This window comes from Solanum stenotomum, chromosome 10, assembly GCF_019186545.1.
Source record: "Solanum stenotomum isolate F172 chromosome 10, ASM1918654v1, whole genome shotgun sequence".
Lineage (NCBI taxonomy): Eukaryota > Viridiplantae > Streptophyta > Magnoliopsida > Solanales > Solanaceae > Solanum > Solanum stenotomum.
In genome coordinates, this window is record NC_064291.1 from 1,209,746 (window position 1) to 1,228,061 (window position 18,316).

Genomic DNA, 18,316 nt, shown 5'->3' on the forward strand with positions numbered 1-18,316 from the left:
ATAATAATTTTTACATCTTTAAATAAAAAGAAAAAAAAGAAGATATTTCATATATGTATAATGTATGGATAGTAACAAATAAAGAATCAATCACTCACCATGTGGTACATAGTACAAAATAATTGCTAACTTGTCCTATGCTTTTTTATCTGTACGCACGGCTCGCAATATTTCTAAGTCGACTTTTTTTTTTTGAGTTTAACTAATAATATACGGATATTATAAAAGAAAATTGGTTTCCACATACATTTTTATTTTTGAGAATTATGAATATTTCATTTAGATGGCTTAATTGGAGACAACATGTTGGTCATACAACATTGATTAATATTCTCATTCTTTTTGACTGATGAGAAGACTTGGAAAGTCGTCTTAAAAATTATCAAAATTAATAATTACCTTTGAGAAAAGAGTGGGACTGTATATTTTTTTGCAAATGAAGTGCTATATTTTGTTCAATATTTTTTATTTTGAAAATTTTCCTTTGAACAAATCAATTGGATTATGTATAATCTCTAGCTAATATCAATATGTTATATAATTTTGATTATACACCAATATCTATATTATTTTGTATCAATAGTATCTAAAATAGCTTATGTGTATCTCAATTATTTAGTAGATATTTGTTGTTATTTCTCACCCACAAATTCAAATAACTATGCACACCAAAATATAGACAGATGAAATAAAATCACCTACTAACATTTATTTATTTTTGTCTAATCTCCCATTATTGTTTTTCCAAGTCATTGACCACCCTTAATTACTAGTAGTACTTTATTTATGGAGTACATATTTAAGTTACTCAATTATTCTGTTTTGGCTAATCTGGAATATTATATTACTCCATGTAGATGGAGATATTACATAGGGGAAAAAAGGTTACCACATTAGTAGTGCCATATTGGCAGAAATGGTGTTGACAGGGGGACCCAAAAAAAGCATTATATATTAAAATAATGGAAAAATTATATAAATACACATCCTATATTTTATCATAATCTCTAAAATTCGTACCATTTAAAAAAAAACTATAAAAAATTCTTCTTGAATACATCCTTAATTATCCCCTCTTTGATACATTCATATCCCTCTCGGATACATCCCTCTCCTCTTGGATACATCTTTATCCCCTCTCGGATACATTCTTCTCATTAAGTGAACTATCATTCGCAATTCATGAGCTATATATTCACGGGTTTCTTGATGTATCCGAGATCCTATAAATTTAAAGGATTTTTGTGATTTGAGAAAGAATAGGAATATGATATAATTAGCTCTTAACACTATAGAATTTTATATAATTTTTACGAAAATTATTGAAAATGAGTTTTGACATAACAAGTAAAGTTAATGTCATGTAATCAGGAGATCACTCGTTTAAGCTACAAAAACAACCTCTTGGAATAATATAAGATAAAGTTACGTACAATATATCATTGTGATACATTTGATCCTTCCTCAAATTCTACACATAACAACAATTTAATATATATATATATCAAACTCATCTTTTTTCTATAAAGGAAAGAAAGAGATAGATGGATGCATTTCATTTTCAATAATTGTACCAACTTTGTCATATATCTTTTTGTCAATCATGTTGATAATAAGTTCTTTTTCAAAGTCTTTATTTAGGAATCCAAGTAGAATTTGCCTTCTACTTTTAAAATATGATATGAGTAGAATTATTTCAGTTTTATTTGGGGTCAAGTAGGCTAGAACCCATCAACATGGGTTGTGGTGCATTGGTGGGAATGCCTCATCTTTAACCAAAGGTCTCGAGTTCGAGTCCTGTGTATGGAAAAAATTCAGTTGGGAGCGCCACCTCCGAATGGACCCTGCAGAGCACGATTCAAATTTAATCGAAGCTCCAATGTGGGCTCTGGACATCGGGTGGAAAACCAAACCAAAAAAAAAAAAGTAGGCTGGAACCCATGATACTTTTTATAATGGTAGGGTTTTATTGGTTACTCAACTATTTAATGGAAGAATCATTATTTATGTTTTATTCTTCTCAAAGAGTCACTCAAACAAAAAATAATTTTGACTTTGTTCACTTATTTCCAATAGTTTTATGACTGTTTAAGCAATGAACAAAGTAATTGTATCAAAAATTTAACTTGTATACAATGAAAATGCTAGAATAAAAATTGTAGTATCAATATATTTTAATTGATATATAGCGGATAACCTATCTTATTTTTTAAGATTTTTATAAAAGTTGTACTATATTTTTCATATAGTTTTCTTTTATAATGATGTCAATCATCTTGATAAGCTATCAAAGTCATATGGAAATTAGTAGAATATTGTCTTCTTAATTTCAAAAAGAGACCATATAAAACTATCAATTACTTATCTAAATTATGTTGAAGTTTTATGATATCCTTGGAATTACCCCCTCCACTAATTATCTGATTAAAAAAAAAAGTAAAAATCTAGCATATGCGAAGACAGTCTTTTTTTTTTTTTTAATTTATTCTTTCAGATTCGTTTTATTTATAAAATTTGAAACTCTATGACAATAGCTATTGTTTAGTTATTGAACTGAAAAGCAGCTATTTAATTTGTGAATTTTACCCATTCAGAACTCGATAGATAATGAACTTGTCTCTCTATTCTTCTTCACTTAAATATCATACTTTTGGTTGCAGTAGGGTTTGAAATTGCCATGCGTACCTAATTCACACATCATCACACGCTGCGGTCTCAGCACTTTACCAAAGCCTTAGGGTTCTTATGTTACAAATTACAATTTATCAGTAGTGAAAAGATGGTAATTAGGTTTCTTTCATCCCAATTCTTTGTCATGATTTACTCTTTATCAAACAACTTTCCTATTTGGGGTTTCTTAGTCCTTGTTTGAGAGCAAGAAGGGTCCATTTCCAAAAAAATAATGGATGTCTATTGACTCATGAAGCTAGATAAAATGAGAGTTATGTGGGTTGGATTTTTCAAAAATATGAAGGAGCTAGTGAATGTTCGCACTACTTAAAAAACGTCAAAAATTACTTTCAGAAATTAGCCTAAGAAAAGGTCAGTTTTCAAAAAAGTAGTTATCTTTTATTATTTTTTACATTTTTAGCGCAAAAAACCAGGGAAATGGAAACCCATCTCTCGGGTCACTTTTAATTTCTTTTGAGGGTTCGAACCTCGGATACACATTTTATAATTGTGTAATATTAAAAAAGGTCAGCTCTTATATAACCTCTAATTTGAGTAACATTATTTTTGGAGAGTTCAAGCAATAGTTGCTATGTGGAACCATTATTTATACATGTGGATATGTGTTATATGCGCCATTAGTACATATTTATTCATTATTTGTGGACATACTTTACTGTTGGTATTTTTTTTTTTCTAGTTATATACAATTTATACCTGAAATGAAATATATTATACATGAGAACCTTTACTATTGGTTTTGATAGTTAGCTTTATACATCATTACCAAATAGTTGTCTTGTTCATGAACAACAATTTTTGAGAAAAGACAAAAAAATGGCTGAATCTGCAGTGAAAATCTTGATATTGAGCATGGAGTTTGTGCTTGACAATCCAGGATATGAGATTGGAGGAGTTCGTCAGGAGATCTCAAAGGTGAAACTTGAGCTAGAGAGCATAGGTTCATTTATAAAAGATGCTGAGAAGTGTAAAAACCAGAATGAAGGTGTGTGTGTTTGGGTGGTACAAGTGAGGGACGTAGCGTTTGAAGCTGAAGATATCATTGATGAGTTCTTGTATCATGTGGATAGCATGAAAAAGAGCGGTTTTAGAGGGCGTCTAGCTGGAGTGTTTTACCTTCCAAAGATACTGTGGTTGAGGTATAAAACTGCCCTGGAGTTGAAAAGAATCAGATCTGAGATTAAAGACATTGCAAAACGAAGCAAGAGGTATGATCTAAGTCACATGGAAGCATCCTCGAACGCTGGATCAAATTCACAAAATTGTTGTAGTAGTGTGCAAAATATTGGAGAATCTTCACTCTTCATTCAGAACGACGAAGTTATAGGGATCGATAAAGTTAAAGACTCGTTGCTGTCAAGTTTGGAGGGAGAGGAGGCTCACCGTGTTGTCATTTCTATTGCGGGCATGGGTGGTTCAGGTAAGACAACTTTAGTCGCGAAAGCGTATACTAGCCTGACTGTGAGGAAGAATTTTGATTGTTGTGCTTGGGTTTCCGTCTCACAAAACAACACGATTGAGGACCTGCTCAAAAAGCTGATCTCAGAGTTTTTCGATGAAAAGGAAGATCTGATCCCAAAAAACTTGAAGTCAATGGACTACAGGCAGTTGGTGGAGACTCTTGTGAAGTTCTTGCACAAAAAGAGGTATATTGTTGTATTTGATGATGTATGGAACAATAATTTCTGGAGACAAATAAGCGTTGCTCTTCCTGATGATAAAAACCGGAGCAGGGTCATCATAACAACGCGAAATGAAGATATTGCAGCTTACCCTTATGGTCCTGGTGGCACACATTTTCGTTCTAAACCTTTAGCTGATGACTACGCGTGGATGCTATTTTGCAACAAGGCGTTTTCGAGTCAGCCTAATTGCAAGTGTCCTCCTGAACTGGAGGAAATAGGCAGGGCATTGGCGAAAAAATGTGAAGGTCTACCATTAGCAATTGTTGCTCTTGGAGGACTAATGGGGTCTAAAGATAGGTCGGAAATGAAATGGAGGGAAGTTTACGACAGCTTAAGTTGGCATATCAGCAACAATAAGTTACTGGATGAGGTTAAAACTGTTATGTTGTTGAGTTTCAATGATTTGCCTTACTATCTTAAGAACTGTTTTCTGTATTGTTGTCGTTTTCCGATGGGAAAATGGATAGGAGCAGGCAGACTCATTAGAATGTGGATGGCTGAAGGTTTTCTGGAAGAAAAGAACAGCCTGAATTCGGAAGAAGTCGGGAAAATTTATCTCAAGGAACTGATTTCTAGGAACTTACTCCAGGTTGTAAAGCATCAGAGTTTTATAAGGCCAAAGACTTGCAAGTTGCATGATCTGATGTGGGAGCTAGCTCGTTCGATCTCAGAGAAGGAGAATTTCTTGTCTATATGTGGTGAAGAAGTACTGGAGAAAGATGAGATAAGAGCACGTAGATTGTCCTTGTACAATGTTGATGGAGCGGTTAAGATGAAAGGTGATTTGACACACGTTCGATCTTTCTCTATGTTCAATGACAAAGGATCCAAGTTTTTGTTGGATGATCTTTTATCCAGGTTTAGACTACTGAGGGTGTTGGAGTTGAACGATGCCAAAGTTGATTCGTTACCTAATGAACTAGGTAACTTGTTCAATTTAAGGTACTTAAGTCTGGGTGGTACAGGAATAAAAGAGCTTCCAACGTCTGTGAATCGACTGAGAAACCTACAGACGTTAGATATTAGGCGAACAGAAGTGAATGTACTCCCAAATGGAATCACCGAGCTGCATAATCTGCGACATCTTCTGGCCTATGGCAAAGAGATATCAGCAGAACATTTTGCTTATGTTAGAGGGGTGCAAGTTCCGGGCAAGCTGTGGAAGATGAAGAACTTACAAGTTCTTAATTGCATACAGGCAAATGCAGATATAGCACGTAAGATAGTGAAAATGACTAAGCTTAGAAGGATTGAGCTCACAAATGTCAAAGAAGAACATATGAAGAATTTATGTTCGTCCATCGACAAACTTAAATTCCTTCACCATCTACTTGTGATGACAGTGGATGCAAATGCAATTCTTAAATTAGACGATCTCTCGAAGACTCCATCCATTTTCCGGAAGGTTATTTTAGTTGGAAGAATGTGCAAAGTTCCTCGTTGGTTTTCTTCAATGCTCAATGTTATGCATTTGCATTTGCATTGGAGCCACTTCCCAGAAGATCAGGATCCTATCCCCTGCATCAGTCAGCTTCCGTGTTTGGAGCATCTTGTGCTGGTTAATGCCTACGCCAGCCAGAAACAGCTGCACTTTGAATCAGGATTCCAAAAGCTCGAGGACCTACACATTTCGTGTTTGCCTGAGTTGGATGAAATGGTATTCCTGGAAGGAGTTATGCCAAAACTTGGGCGCCTGCATATACACGATTGTCCTAAACTGAAGGTGGTTCCTCAAGGACTTGACTATCTTACCAATTTGGAACAGATGAATCTGAAAGCAGCTTCATTAGAACTCGTTGAGAATATCCGTGGCAAAGGAAGTAGCAATCGTTCAAAGGTTGGACGGATCCCATCCATCAAACATTACTATGAGGTAGATGGTCACCATTCATGTGAAAGTCTATCCTAACACATTGTATCCAACAGGTACTTCATTTTCTTCTTCAGTTCTTATAGCATTCTGAGAAATTGATTGTGAAGAGTTAGGTGCTCCATTGTGTTTTCCCATTGAGGCCGAACCTAAACTTGTGCTCGAAAATAGCTGTACACACACTGACAAGGGATGTATGGATTCTCGAGAAAAGAGGAGGTATGGAGAGCTACCTTAGTCTCGTGCACGTGCATCACACAAGTCTATGTTGCATCAACCTATGCTAATGACTTGATAACAACGATTAGTCGTGAGCATGTGCATAACACACTACACATTTTCTCATGTTCTTCGCGTAATTTGAAGTTCACAATCACCAAAACAATCAAAGGCATATAATCAAGTTGTAACATCCAAGCCTCATAACTTAAACTCTCTTTCACCAAACTACTTTAAGCTTGCTCTATGTACTTATTGAAAATTCAAGCTTCTCCTATCACCTAATCACAATGATAACTTTCTGGCACAAACTCTACTAATGCACTATATTGCTCGGACCTCCCAAAAATGTTATTGTACTCGTGTTGGATACATGCACTGTTTTTGAAGGATCAGACGTACCTGATAGCATTTTTTGAAGAATCCAAGCAGTAGAGCTAATGCATACTTGATGATTTAGTATGTGTAGCCTTATTACTTCTGACATGTTAGCTCTGACACTTTGATTCAAAAGACAGATTGGCGCGGAACCTTGCAATAAACCTCCTACATCTCTTATGGTGAACGCGTCGTGCTTCTACTGGTTTTGGAAGTGCCCTTCTAGCTATTTCTCTACCAATAATTCTTCAAATTGGTTAGTTTTCCTATAGTGTGATTTAGGTGAAGTGCAATGGTGCTTGTTTGGATCGGCCATATGAATCATCACTGTACATGTTTTATTATTTGCATTTATATTATGTAAAATACAAGTGTGAGTTGTAATATGAACAATTTGTTGATGAAAACGTGATGAATCATTTGTTGCTGCAACCCTGCAACTGTGCGGCCATTTTTCAACAAGCCTATCAGGGGCGGATCTAATGTATCGGTAGTGAGTTCATCTAAACCAGTACTTACGATGCAAAACATAAATTTATGTGTAAAAATTCAATAAAATTACAATAAATAAATATGAACCAGTGACTTTAACAATATATAATGAGATCATTGCTAAATCTTAAAGAATGAATTCATAAAATTTAAATCTTGAATCCGTCTCTGGCCTCTACAATAAGCTCTAGCGTGGCGTGTAGGCGAAAATCTCAAAGTATTTTGTTTCATAGAGAACTTTACAATAAAATGTAGTTAAATCATTAATTGTTGAAGCTTAAACCAAATTCTCAAAGTTCAAGTCTTTTTTCTTTTAGATGTTCCTGTCAATTACAAGTTTATCAAACAGGACTAATGTTGCCTAATGGTGATTTATGTGTTAACAAAGGTTTCATCTATATGAACAAGCATTCAAGGTGCAAAATCATAAGAAATTACTCATTTTCTATTATTTTCACGTACCTTAACTAGATTTCAGGTTTGAGTACTTAGGAATGGAAAAAAATCTTATTATGAGTGTTGCCCAAATGGAACTCACGAGAATTTGAATTAGGTTGGGCCCTAATACAAATATGAACACCGAATGTGAAAAATCCAATACCCCTGATTCTTGAAGGCATATAAGTCCAAACGCTATGCTAAATGTGCAACTGAGACTACGCTAAGTGAGGCAAATGTTCATTTCATGATATTGGTTTATCGGTTCGATTAGCGGTTTAATCGTTAAGATTTGACACCAAAAAAATCATGGAAAATCACTTTAAAACAAGGTGATAAACCAAATGAATCATGCACATGAGTTGTCAGACTTGATCAGAAGCAAACACGGTCAAATTGTAGAATAACCGAAAGTTTGAGACAACTTAAAATGAAAGTATGAAACTAAACTCTAAGTCAAGGACTTTATATACCAAATGGTATAAATATATTATATAATTATTTAATTTACTATCGAATTATCGGTTAAACCATTAAAAAAAAAAAGCTTCCAACCATTACGAATCGATAATCAGATAATAAAAAATAATAATCAATATCGTTACCCAATACCGATAAATCAATAACTTTTTCCGTTCGAGTTATCGATTATTCAAATTTGAAATATCAAAGGAAAAAAAAAAATAAATCACCGACTCATACTAAACGCGTCGTTTCGGGTCGTAAAATCTATTTATTCGCGATAGGATTTCTTAACTTCTCCTCTTTTTTTCATTATTTGCAATTCGAAATTGGGAGCTCCGACTCAAAATCACCGGACATAGTTTCCCGATCTTCACCGGAGGAAGAACTGATAAAATCGCCGGAAAGGTAAGTTTCAGATCCCAAAACTTCACTTTGTATTTGAAAAGCAATTAGAGAAATAGCTGGAAAACGCGATTTTATGGTTTCGTTCTTCTATTTAAATTTTATAATTGATTATGCAATCATCGATAGCTTGTTTTAACGGGAATATAGAATGAAATTGATAATTGATGATAAGTATAGCCGAACCGAAGTAGTTTGAGATTGAGGTGAAATTGTGTAATCTGTACCTTTATTAACCCTACTGGTTTGAGATTTGAGGAGAAATTGTTATTGACGTTGTTATTGATGATTGTGGTGTAATATGCACTTTTACTAACAGATCATATCTGGAAAAACTAGAGAAAAAGCATAAAAGAGGTACTATTTTTTGGTTTATTTTTGTTTAAGTTGATTGTACAATCATCCATAGCTTGTTTTAAGATAAGTTACTGTGTATTCAGGATACATATAGCCGAACCAAACTAGTCTGAGATAGAGGTGAAATTGTTATTGATGATTGTGGTGTGTTGTGCACTTCTACTAACAGTTTATGGCTGAAAAAAACCTAGTGAAACAGCACGATTTTATGCCCTAATTCTGTCTTCTTTTAAGAAAAAAAGATTTTTTTATTGATGCTGCAATCACTGTTAGCTTGTTTTAAGACGAATTACTAAGTATTGAGGATTTCATTAAGCTAAACCCAACAGTTTGAGATTGAGGTGAAATTGTGCTTGTTGTTGATGATGATGATTGTGGTGTAATCTGCACTTTTACTAACAGTTTATATCTGAAAACCCCTAGAGATATTGCAGAAAAAACACGATTTTATGATTCATTCTTTTCTAAATTCATTTGAATTGATTGTACAATCACCTATAGCTTGTTTTAAGGAAAAATATTGAGTATTGGAATAAATGGGCAGATGGAATGGAATTGATATTTGATGATTCATATAGCCAAAAACGAAGTAGGTTGAGATTGTGGTGAATTTGTATAGACATCTTTATTAACCGTAGGAACTATTTGAGCTTGCTTACACCAATTATCTCATTGAAGGGGCTTTAAAGTTTTGTACCTTTTTTTGTCTTTTCGGGAACTTGTACCATCTGTTTGTTGGTTTTTTTTTTTTTAATATTAGTCCTTACATCAATTATTGTTGAGCCCCCCACGACTCGGAGCCTATTTGGATTGGCTTGTTTTAAGTCGAAATAGCTTTTAAGCACTTTAGAGTATTCGGGTGAAAGAAAAAAGTGCTTTTAAGAACTTGTTTTTAAGTCAAAAAGACAAAAATAAGCCATAAGTTAGAATTCCTAACTTATGACTTTTGGCTTATAAGTCAACAACTATAAGCCCATCCAAATAGGCTCTTGGTTCCCTTACATGGCTTAGGCAATCCTCACCTCTTGAGCTAGCTTTTTGGGTTGAGTTAGGTCCAAGGTCCATTTCTTTGTCAATTATCTCGTTGTAAGGGGACTTCATATTTTTTGTATTTTTGGTCTTTTGGGAGGCTTTCACTATTTGTCTGTTGGTTTTTCATATTGCTCTACCTTAGAAATCAACTACTTTGGCTAGTTATGTCTTTGTGGATTTGAATTGTTGTTGTTGGCCTAATTTTGAAACTTATTTGATCTGATTTTCTAGTTCAAATTGGGAATTGTTTAAAAGCTAGGGCTTCAATTTTTTTGTGCTTAACTAATGATTTTTGGTGTACACATCCTACTACTGTTCTGATTTTAAGATCCGCATTTTGATCTTTGAAAATCTAGGGTTGGGAGTGTTGATGATGTTTACGTTGTGATTTTCAGTGTAAATGGACTGTTATGATTTTTAGATCTGAATTTGGAACTTTGAAAGGCTGCTAAGGTTTGGAAATCTGGTGCTTACATGTTAGATTTTTAGTGAATACAGCTTATTCACTTCTGATTTTAGCACCGAATTTGGAGCTTTTTTAATAAACTGCCAGGGTTTGGAAATTTGATGCTTACATGTTGATTATGTGTATACAGCTATTCCACTTCTGGTTTTGGCTCTGAATTTGTTAGTGGAAACTATTCTATTTGAATGGTAATACTTAAATTATTTTTTTTTGGTGTATACAGCTTGCAGGTGAGAAACAGTCAACATGCCAGCCACAGCAGGTAGGGTTCGCATGCCTGCGAACAATAGGGTTCACAGTAGTGCAGCCCTACAGACGCACGGCATCTGGCAAAGTGCCATCGGTTATGACCCATATGCTCCTAGCAAGGATGAAGACAAGAAATCATCTACCCAGAAGGCGTCGTCGGCTGCAGACCCCGAAAATGCTTATGCGAGCTTTCAGGGTTTGCTTGCACTTGCTCGAATCACTGGATCAAATGCTGATGAGACCCGTGGAGCATGCAAGAGGTGTGGGCGGGTTGGCCACCTCACTTTCCAATGTAGGAATTTCGTGAGTGTTAAGGATGATAACAAAGATAAGGATGCAGAGGCAATTGAAGCTGCCGTGTTGTCTGGATTGGAGAAGATTAAGGGGCATGGTTCTAAGATGAAAGGGAAAGCAGAAAATGAGGATAGCAGTGAAGAAGAGGAGGAGAGTGAGAGTTCTGATTCCGATTACGATTCTGAAATGGAGAGGGCAATTGCTGAGAAGTATGGTAAGAAGGTGAGTAGAAAGTTAAAGTCATCATCTAAGAAGCACAAGAAGAAAGATTCTGATGATGATGACGATGACGAGTCAGACTCTGGAAAAAGGAAAAAGAGGGGTAGATCAAAGAGGAGGAGGAGTGGGAAGAAGAGGGGACACAGTGATTCGGAGGATGATGATGAAGATAAGGAGCGCAGGAAGAGGAGGAGGGAAAAGAGGAGGAAACGGGATGACTCATCAGATGAGGAGGAGGATCGGAGGAGGAGGAGAAAAAGTAGGAAGGAGAAGAGGAGGAGGAGAAGTCATAGACATGCAGACAGTTCTGCTGAATCAAGTGATGAATCGCCTCCAAGGCACAAGCGTAGGAGCAGGAGAGCAGCAGCCTCAGCATCTGATTCTGATGCCAGCAACTCTGATGATGCACGAGTAGGCAGGGACAAAAAACGTTCTGAGAAGAGGAGCAGGAAACGTCATGATGATGAAGAGTAGTAATGTACCCCTGAATGGAGATTTATCATCTACTATCTGGATTGCAGGTCCATTTCTTTCTATGGAACTTGCTTATCTAGGAACTTTGTGTGTATTTGTCATTGTCTATTTTCATCTTTTGCCTCAACAAATACTCGTCTGCTTGTAATTTTCCCTTCATGGTCTTGAGTATTGTTCAACTGATGTTGCAGTACTGCATCAGTTATTCAGGATATTGCTATCCTTGTTGAACTTGCATCATGTTATTCTTTTAAAGGTTTTGTGGAGTTATTAACTACAATCCGCAACTTGTGCAACTTCATAGGGTGGTATTAGTTGAAGTGATATATGAGCCCTATATTTACCATATTGATTAACATCATATGTTTAAATTTTTCAAGAAATATGTTACGGTAGCCTTCAATATTTGATTGTGCTAGACCCTTCGTTATTTTTTTTTCACATTTCCAGGAATTGTATTCCGAATGTGGCGCACTCCGATTTCTGGATATACTCAATATTGTTAATCGCCTGAAAACCATATGTCAAAAGAAAGGTAAGATCATAGGGTCAAGCTGGCAAAAGTTACTGGAACACAACAGCAGTAGAACAGTTTCCTTAACAAACTAAAAAACCAGAAACTGCTTGATTTGCAAATCTGGTAGTTGCAAAGGAAGAGTAGCATCAGCACTTCTAGGTACCCAACACAAGTCTTCTTCCCTTCCCTTCTTGTAGCACTTCTCCAGTTCTGAATCTGTGTGCTGGCCGGAGGTGATACAAACTCCAAGAAGAACACTGATATCTAGTGAATGAGATGTATTAGATTTATCAAACCCAACAGCCTAGTGGTCTATGAATTGGGTACAAACTTTAGAGACTCGGGTTTAAATTCCAACAACAATAAAAATACTAGGTGATTTCTTGTCATTTGTTTGAACCTTGGTGAGCAGGATTACTCGGTAACTGTGCTAGTTGGAGGCCGGAGGTACTTGGTGGAAATAGATGAGGTGTGGGCTTTGAGCCATCTATTAGGGAGGGGATCCAAATGAATCCTCTTCGTTGGAAAATTATATTGTTGATTTTTTTTGTGCCTGTATAGATTGTTGAATCTTCCTGACATCAGAGGAAACTAGTGTATCAGTAAAGGGTGTTCCAAAATTACTTTAAATAGTAGGTTGAGATCCCGAGTTTGTAAATCATAACAAGTAGGCAGAGCCATATATAAGGATGAGGATTCAATTGAATCCTTTTTATTGGAAGGTTATACCGCGGAAGTAGGATAAAAACAAAGTTTAAAAGTTTTGAAGCCCCAAAATATCACATGTGACATTGCTGGATTTTTGGGAATTTCTTTGTCAAAATTTCTGGTTCCGCCACTGTAGAATCTAGTTCAAGAGCTTCAAGCACTTGGTCATATGAGTTAATAAGTGATTCTTCCAAGCACTTAACGTGACTTGTAATCTCCTTTGTCATCCTTTGTCAAAACCCAAAGTAGTACAAACTCTTCTTTTAATAGGAATAAGTAATTCAACAAAAGTTGGAAGTATATTACTTTCCTTTGTCTGGTATAGAATCAGAGATCTTTTCTAAGCATTTGGTTAAAGCGGGGTCTTGAAAGAGTAGAATGTACAACCTTACATTTATGTTTGCAGTGTAAAGAGGTTGTTTCCAATGCTACACCCTTTAACGGTTTAACCAGTTTGGAACTTAAATATGAAATTATTCATAAACCTTATATTTGTATTAGGAAATTCATAAAACATGTATAAATACCTAATTCAAACCCCCATTATATACAACTGTGGGTCATTTATCTACCTTTTTACATGCAGAAAGTAAACGAAAATTAGAGAAGATTTATACTAATGTTACCAATTACTATATCTATTGGTTCAGTAGCATGTTCAGAACTTCACATCCTCATTCCACCTCAATAGGTTAAAGCTCTACTACTTAGTACCACTAAAATGGTGTAGCTTAGTCGTTAATGAAGTGGATGAAAATGCTCATCTGTGTTGGTGGAAGGTAGCACGTGCAACTGGCCTCGATACCACAGCCATAGCATTTTTCTTCATAAAAAGTTGACTAGGCCTAGGCCTAGGCCTTGCACCAATTTGAAGAGAATTGGTAAAAAGCCCAGTTAACCTAGAGAACATTAGACACCAAAAAGCCTATTGGTCCAAACAAAGTGAAAGAAAGAGTGTTAAAGTTGGAACAATCTTAACAAGCAAGATCTTAAAAACTAGTTAGTTGCTAAAAGAACAAAGTAACAAAAGAGAGAAAGAATTAATGGCACCTGGTCTCTTCTTTTAACATTTTTTTTCTTTCATAAAAAAACAGAAAGAAAACCAGAAAAAGAAGCTAAGAATATAATCAAAGTGTAAATGAAAGAAACCTTGGAAATGGGGAAAGGACCTGGGAATTGTGAGAGATCAATTAAAAGGGATATCTTATTATATACTTTTACAGTTTGATGATCAATGCATTGGCTTTTCAAATATAAATCACTTTTTCAAACTTTGCTTATATTGTTTTTGATTTTTTGTTGCACATTCCTAACGTTAGAAGATAGTCTAATCTGTCTATTCTCCACTTGTGTTAAACTTTATGTACTTTTTTACAATTTAGGAAAAAGGCTTCTTCTATATCACTTGTTGATTCTCCCTTCTTCTTTTTTACTTGTTCATTTTGAGGAAAACTAAGAAGTTGCCCCTACCCGGGGGCGGATTTATGGGGTGGTGAGCTGAACACGCTTTGTCGAAAATTACATTGTATATATAGGTCAAATATTACTTTATATTCGTATATATAGATAGCATTTTGAACCCCCTTTGACACAATGCAGAGTAGTAGTTTGGCAAAAACAAGATGCTTAGGTTTGATTCCTTGTGGTTCAGACTTGGTTGTATTATTATGTAGCCTTTCAATATCATAGTTTATTTATGATTCGAAGTTTGAATACCCTTTGTGAAATTTTTTTACCATGCTCGATTACTCTCAAATATTTAGTGGGATACATGTTATTTCTCGAAGCACAAAGTATATGATAAATTTGTTCGACAAGGCTTAAATAGATGAGAAGATATCTCTTGGTGCTCTTTTTTGCCCTCTACTATGATTTGAACATTTTTACATCGATGAAATACCTATGGTTTGATACAATAATAAATCATTTCTTGTTTTCTCTATAGACAATAGGCTCGTTTTGTACGATGGATAATACATCATTAATTTTGAGATTAATTTTAGAATGAATTTATCTCAGGTTTTGTGGGAATAAATTTGCAAGATTTAATTTTTGGAATCATCATATCCCAACTCCTTATCTTGGATTTGATTTATCAATCGAAGCAACAGAAAATGTACCATGATATTTTTTAATTATTTTTTGATTCAAAGTATTGTTCCATCTTGAGAAAATAAATGTTGTTTTGATTCTTTCGTAATTTTCATCGCACCACAGAGATTTATAACAAAATAGCAAAATCATGGAAAACTTGTTCCTAAAGCAGAAAAAATTTGATCAAAATGTTGATCCAAAAGCTCTATTTTATAATATTCATGTACTAGCAAAATGGATAAAGCTTTAACAACAAAAAATGTACCATAATCACTAATTAAGAAATTCGCTAGGAGTTAGAATTCAAAAAATAAAGAAGACGGTCACTCTACTATTATATACTATATTTAGACTTCTTCTATCGGTCCTTTTAGAGATAGGTCAACTGATTAATTGGTATACTTGTCAAGCGACACAGACACAGGTACATAAGGAATCACATCATCACCTCCTTCTTAAGAGAAGATAATTGGTAACCTTTCGTGTGATTTATAATATGACGCTTACCTTCTTTATTTTAATTTTTATAATATTTATCAACTTATTTATCATTTATACAAAAAGAAGTTATGATATGACTAATGTGTATGTGTCTTTATATTTTGTACAGTAAATTCATAGTATATGTTGTTGTACTATCAATAAGATTAATTATAACAAGTCATATATTCATATTTCGAAAATAGAAAGACAGACAAATTTTATGATTGAACTACAAAAGATATGGAATGAACTAAAAATGGGAACTCTAAATGATTGATTGAAACATTCTTTGATTAGAAATGTTCACATCATTACTTAATGATTGTGTTAATTACAACTACTTGATTTGTGTTCAACAATTAGCCAAAACTCAATGTTTGAAACTTTGAATTAAAGGCATTTATTGGCACTTGCTGCAAAAGCATATAATATATGGCTAAGATTATTGGGCCCCATTTACTAATATATTGTTTTGTCTTTGCCACACATTATTGGTCACACACTTTGCCAAAAATCTACCTAAGACAAAAAAGTTTTATTTGTATTAAAGTCTAACTAAATTCAAATTCACATCTCTTGTAGGATCTATTTTGGAGGTTTTCAATCCCGTTAGCTTGAACTTCAAGATCTCTAATCAACGATGGAGGAACTTTAACTATCCCGCTATAATTCATGTTGATCAAAGAGATTATTATTTTTTTAGCTTTCTACTCAATACTCGATATTTATATTGAAATTCGATTAAATTTGGATTAGCATATTGCTTTTGGAAGTAGCGTTTCCAACGAGATATTTTTCATTCCTAAAAGCTTAAACTCAAGACTTTTTATTGAAAGAGAAAGGGATTTCAACAATTCCATCATAACTCATGTTGGTCAAAGAACCATTTGATAAAGATAATGTGAATTTGAAAAATTAGTATAAAGTTTTTTTTCATCTCTTTCTCATTCAAATAATTGTTGGATTTGAACTAAAATGGGTAATTTTAGCCAGACAAAGAGTTAAGGATTTCTGAAAGAAATATACTTTGTGAACTTTTGACTATGCTTTTCTTCATGCCTAAGAAGATCTTGTATGAACCCTCTCTTTAGAGACAATAAAGCTTAAAGTATAATCAAATTTGTTGCCACATGGCAGATGTAATTTATTCGTATTTGATATTTATATGAAAGTAAATAATTATAAAACATATATTTTACATAAATATTACTTAATTATAATTAAATGATATATGTATTACGCATAAAAACTTTTATTTCATTATCATAATTAAGTGATATGTCCATTTTAATTCGTGACTATATGATTTATTTATGTATTGTGACTTTTATGATAAGTTTTCATTTGACTATCGATTTTGGAAAGGTTTTTTTTTAAAGAAAAATGGTTTAAGTGAATTGTTTCTTTCACTCGCAAAAATTTATTACTGTAATATTTTCAAATAAATATATATCCAAACATAATTTTAAATTCTAAACTATTTTTCGCACAACTTCATAAACTCTTTTTTTCTTCTTCGAGTCTTACAAAATCTGTGAATAAATTACTAGCTTAAATATTTGATTTGACGTTAATATTGGCATGAATAAATGATTGTTCGGTTATGCGTATTTTTACTTTTTTTTATTTCAGAAATTTTCAAAATTTTAACTTGAAATTAAATTCGAAAATATTTCCAAATTTGAAAGATATATAAACTTTTAATCTTTAGGTATTATTTTAATATTTTAATTTTTATTTTTTTTTCAAATTTCATAATTTTCATAATCAAACTGGCATTAAATATGTATTGTGAATGCACTGGCATATATGGGAAAATTAACACATGGAGATTAAAACTTCTGATAAGATCTTTTGGACCCCAATATCTTGAATTCTGAAAAGAGCCTGAAAATCATCATTAATAAAAAGAAGGAAAAATTAGCAAACTAGTAAAAAAAACCTAACTTAATTAGTAAAAATCTCCATACTTTATAAATATTAGTAAAAATATCAAAATATCATTATTTTAGAAAAGATTGTGTATCCTAATTTACTTCCTATTTTATTTCACCTTAATTACACATTTTTCAATTAATTCTCTCTCAAATGTTTAAAAAAAAATGAATATTTTCTCTCTCATATTTTCATCTTCCAATTCTTCTCCATTTCAAAATTTGTCTCTCTCTGTTCCTTCTTGTTGGTTTGTTTTTTTCTTTTAGAAATTGGAAAATATATTTGATAAAGATATTCACACAATCCCTTTGATTAAGATATGCATATAAGATTTGTTTTATGATTTTTTTTTTAAATCGTTCAAAATTGTTGTTTGTAGTTGAATTCACGTTTAGGGCTTGATAAACTCCAAATCACTCTTCAGTGGCAGAATTTAAGAGAATTACTAGAGGTATCCAACTTAATCAACAATTTTCTAGAGATTTTCCATCATTTAATCTACGTATTACTCAAGAAATAGCGGATAATGTAGGATCCACTGCTAAAATGATGGAAGAAACGATCGAAATATTGTTGTGGATATTTTGTTAGTTTTGATAAAATACCACATATTTGGAATCACCCTTTTCTAGGTATGTACATTGGTATGTATTCAGTAAATTAAGGATATTTTTATACTTTAGATAGTGATGCTATTTCAGATTGTATTAATGAATTCTTATTGGATGATTTTGTATTCATCATGGTATATTTGTTGTACTTGTGTTGTGTGATTTTATAAGTTACTGTACTTGTAGGTTTTTGTATTCACTATGCTATGTATATCATTTTTCAGTTATGGACATTGT

At 33.5% G+C, this 18,316-nt stretch overlaps 2 protein-coding genes across 2 annotated transcripts; both read left to right on the forward strand.

Annotated features, from left to right (window-relative positions):
* Nucleotides 1–3,413: 3,413 nt before the first annotated feature.
* LOC125842261 (disease resistance protein RPM1-like) lies at nt 3,414–7,281 on the forward strand. Its single transcript, XM_049521527.1, has 2 exons — nt 3,414–6,302; nt 6,984–7,281. The coding sequence occupies exon 1, from the start codon at nt 3,508–3,510 to the stop codon at nt 6,283–6,285; it is 2,778 nt and encodes a 925-aa protein (XP_049377484.1). The 5' UTR covers nt 3,414–3,507; the 3' UTR covers nt 6,286–6,302; nt 6,984–7,281.
* Nucleotides 7,282–8,486: 1,205 nt separating this feature from the next.
* LOC125842269 (CAX-interacting protein 4) lies at nt 8,487–12,027 on the forward strand. The gene is made up of 2 exons (XM_049521538.1): nt 8,487–8,643; nt 10,719–12,027. Exon 2 carries the CDS (start codon nt 10,742–10,744, stop codon nt 11,729–11,731), a length of 990 nt encoding a protein of 329 aa, XP_049377495.1. The 5' UTR covers nt 8,487–8,643; nt 10,719–10,741; the 3' UTR covers nt 11,732–12,027.
* Nucleotides 12,028–18,316: the final 6,289 nt, after the last annotated feature.

What these genes read in the sequence shown, in the direction of transcription:
- LOC125842261 (XM_049521527.1), top strand. Translation starts at nt 3,508, where the DNA reads ATGGCTGAATCTGCAGTGAAAATCTTGATATTGAGCATGGAGTTTGTG.
- LOC125842269 (XM_049521538.1), top strand. Translation starts at nt 10,742, where the DNA reads ATGCCAGCCACAGCAGGTAGGGTTCGCATGCCTGCGAACAATAGGGTT.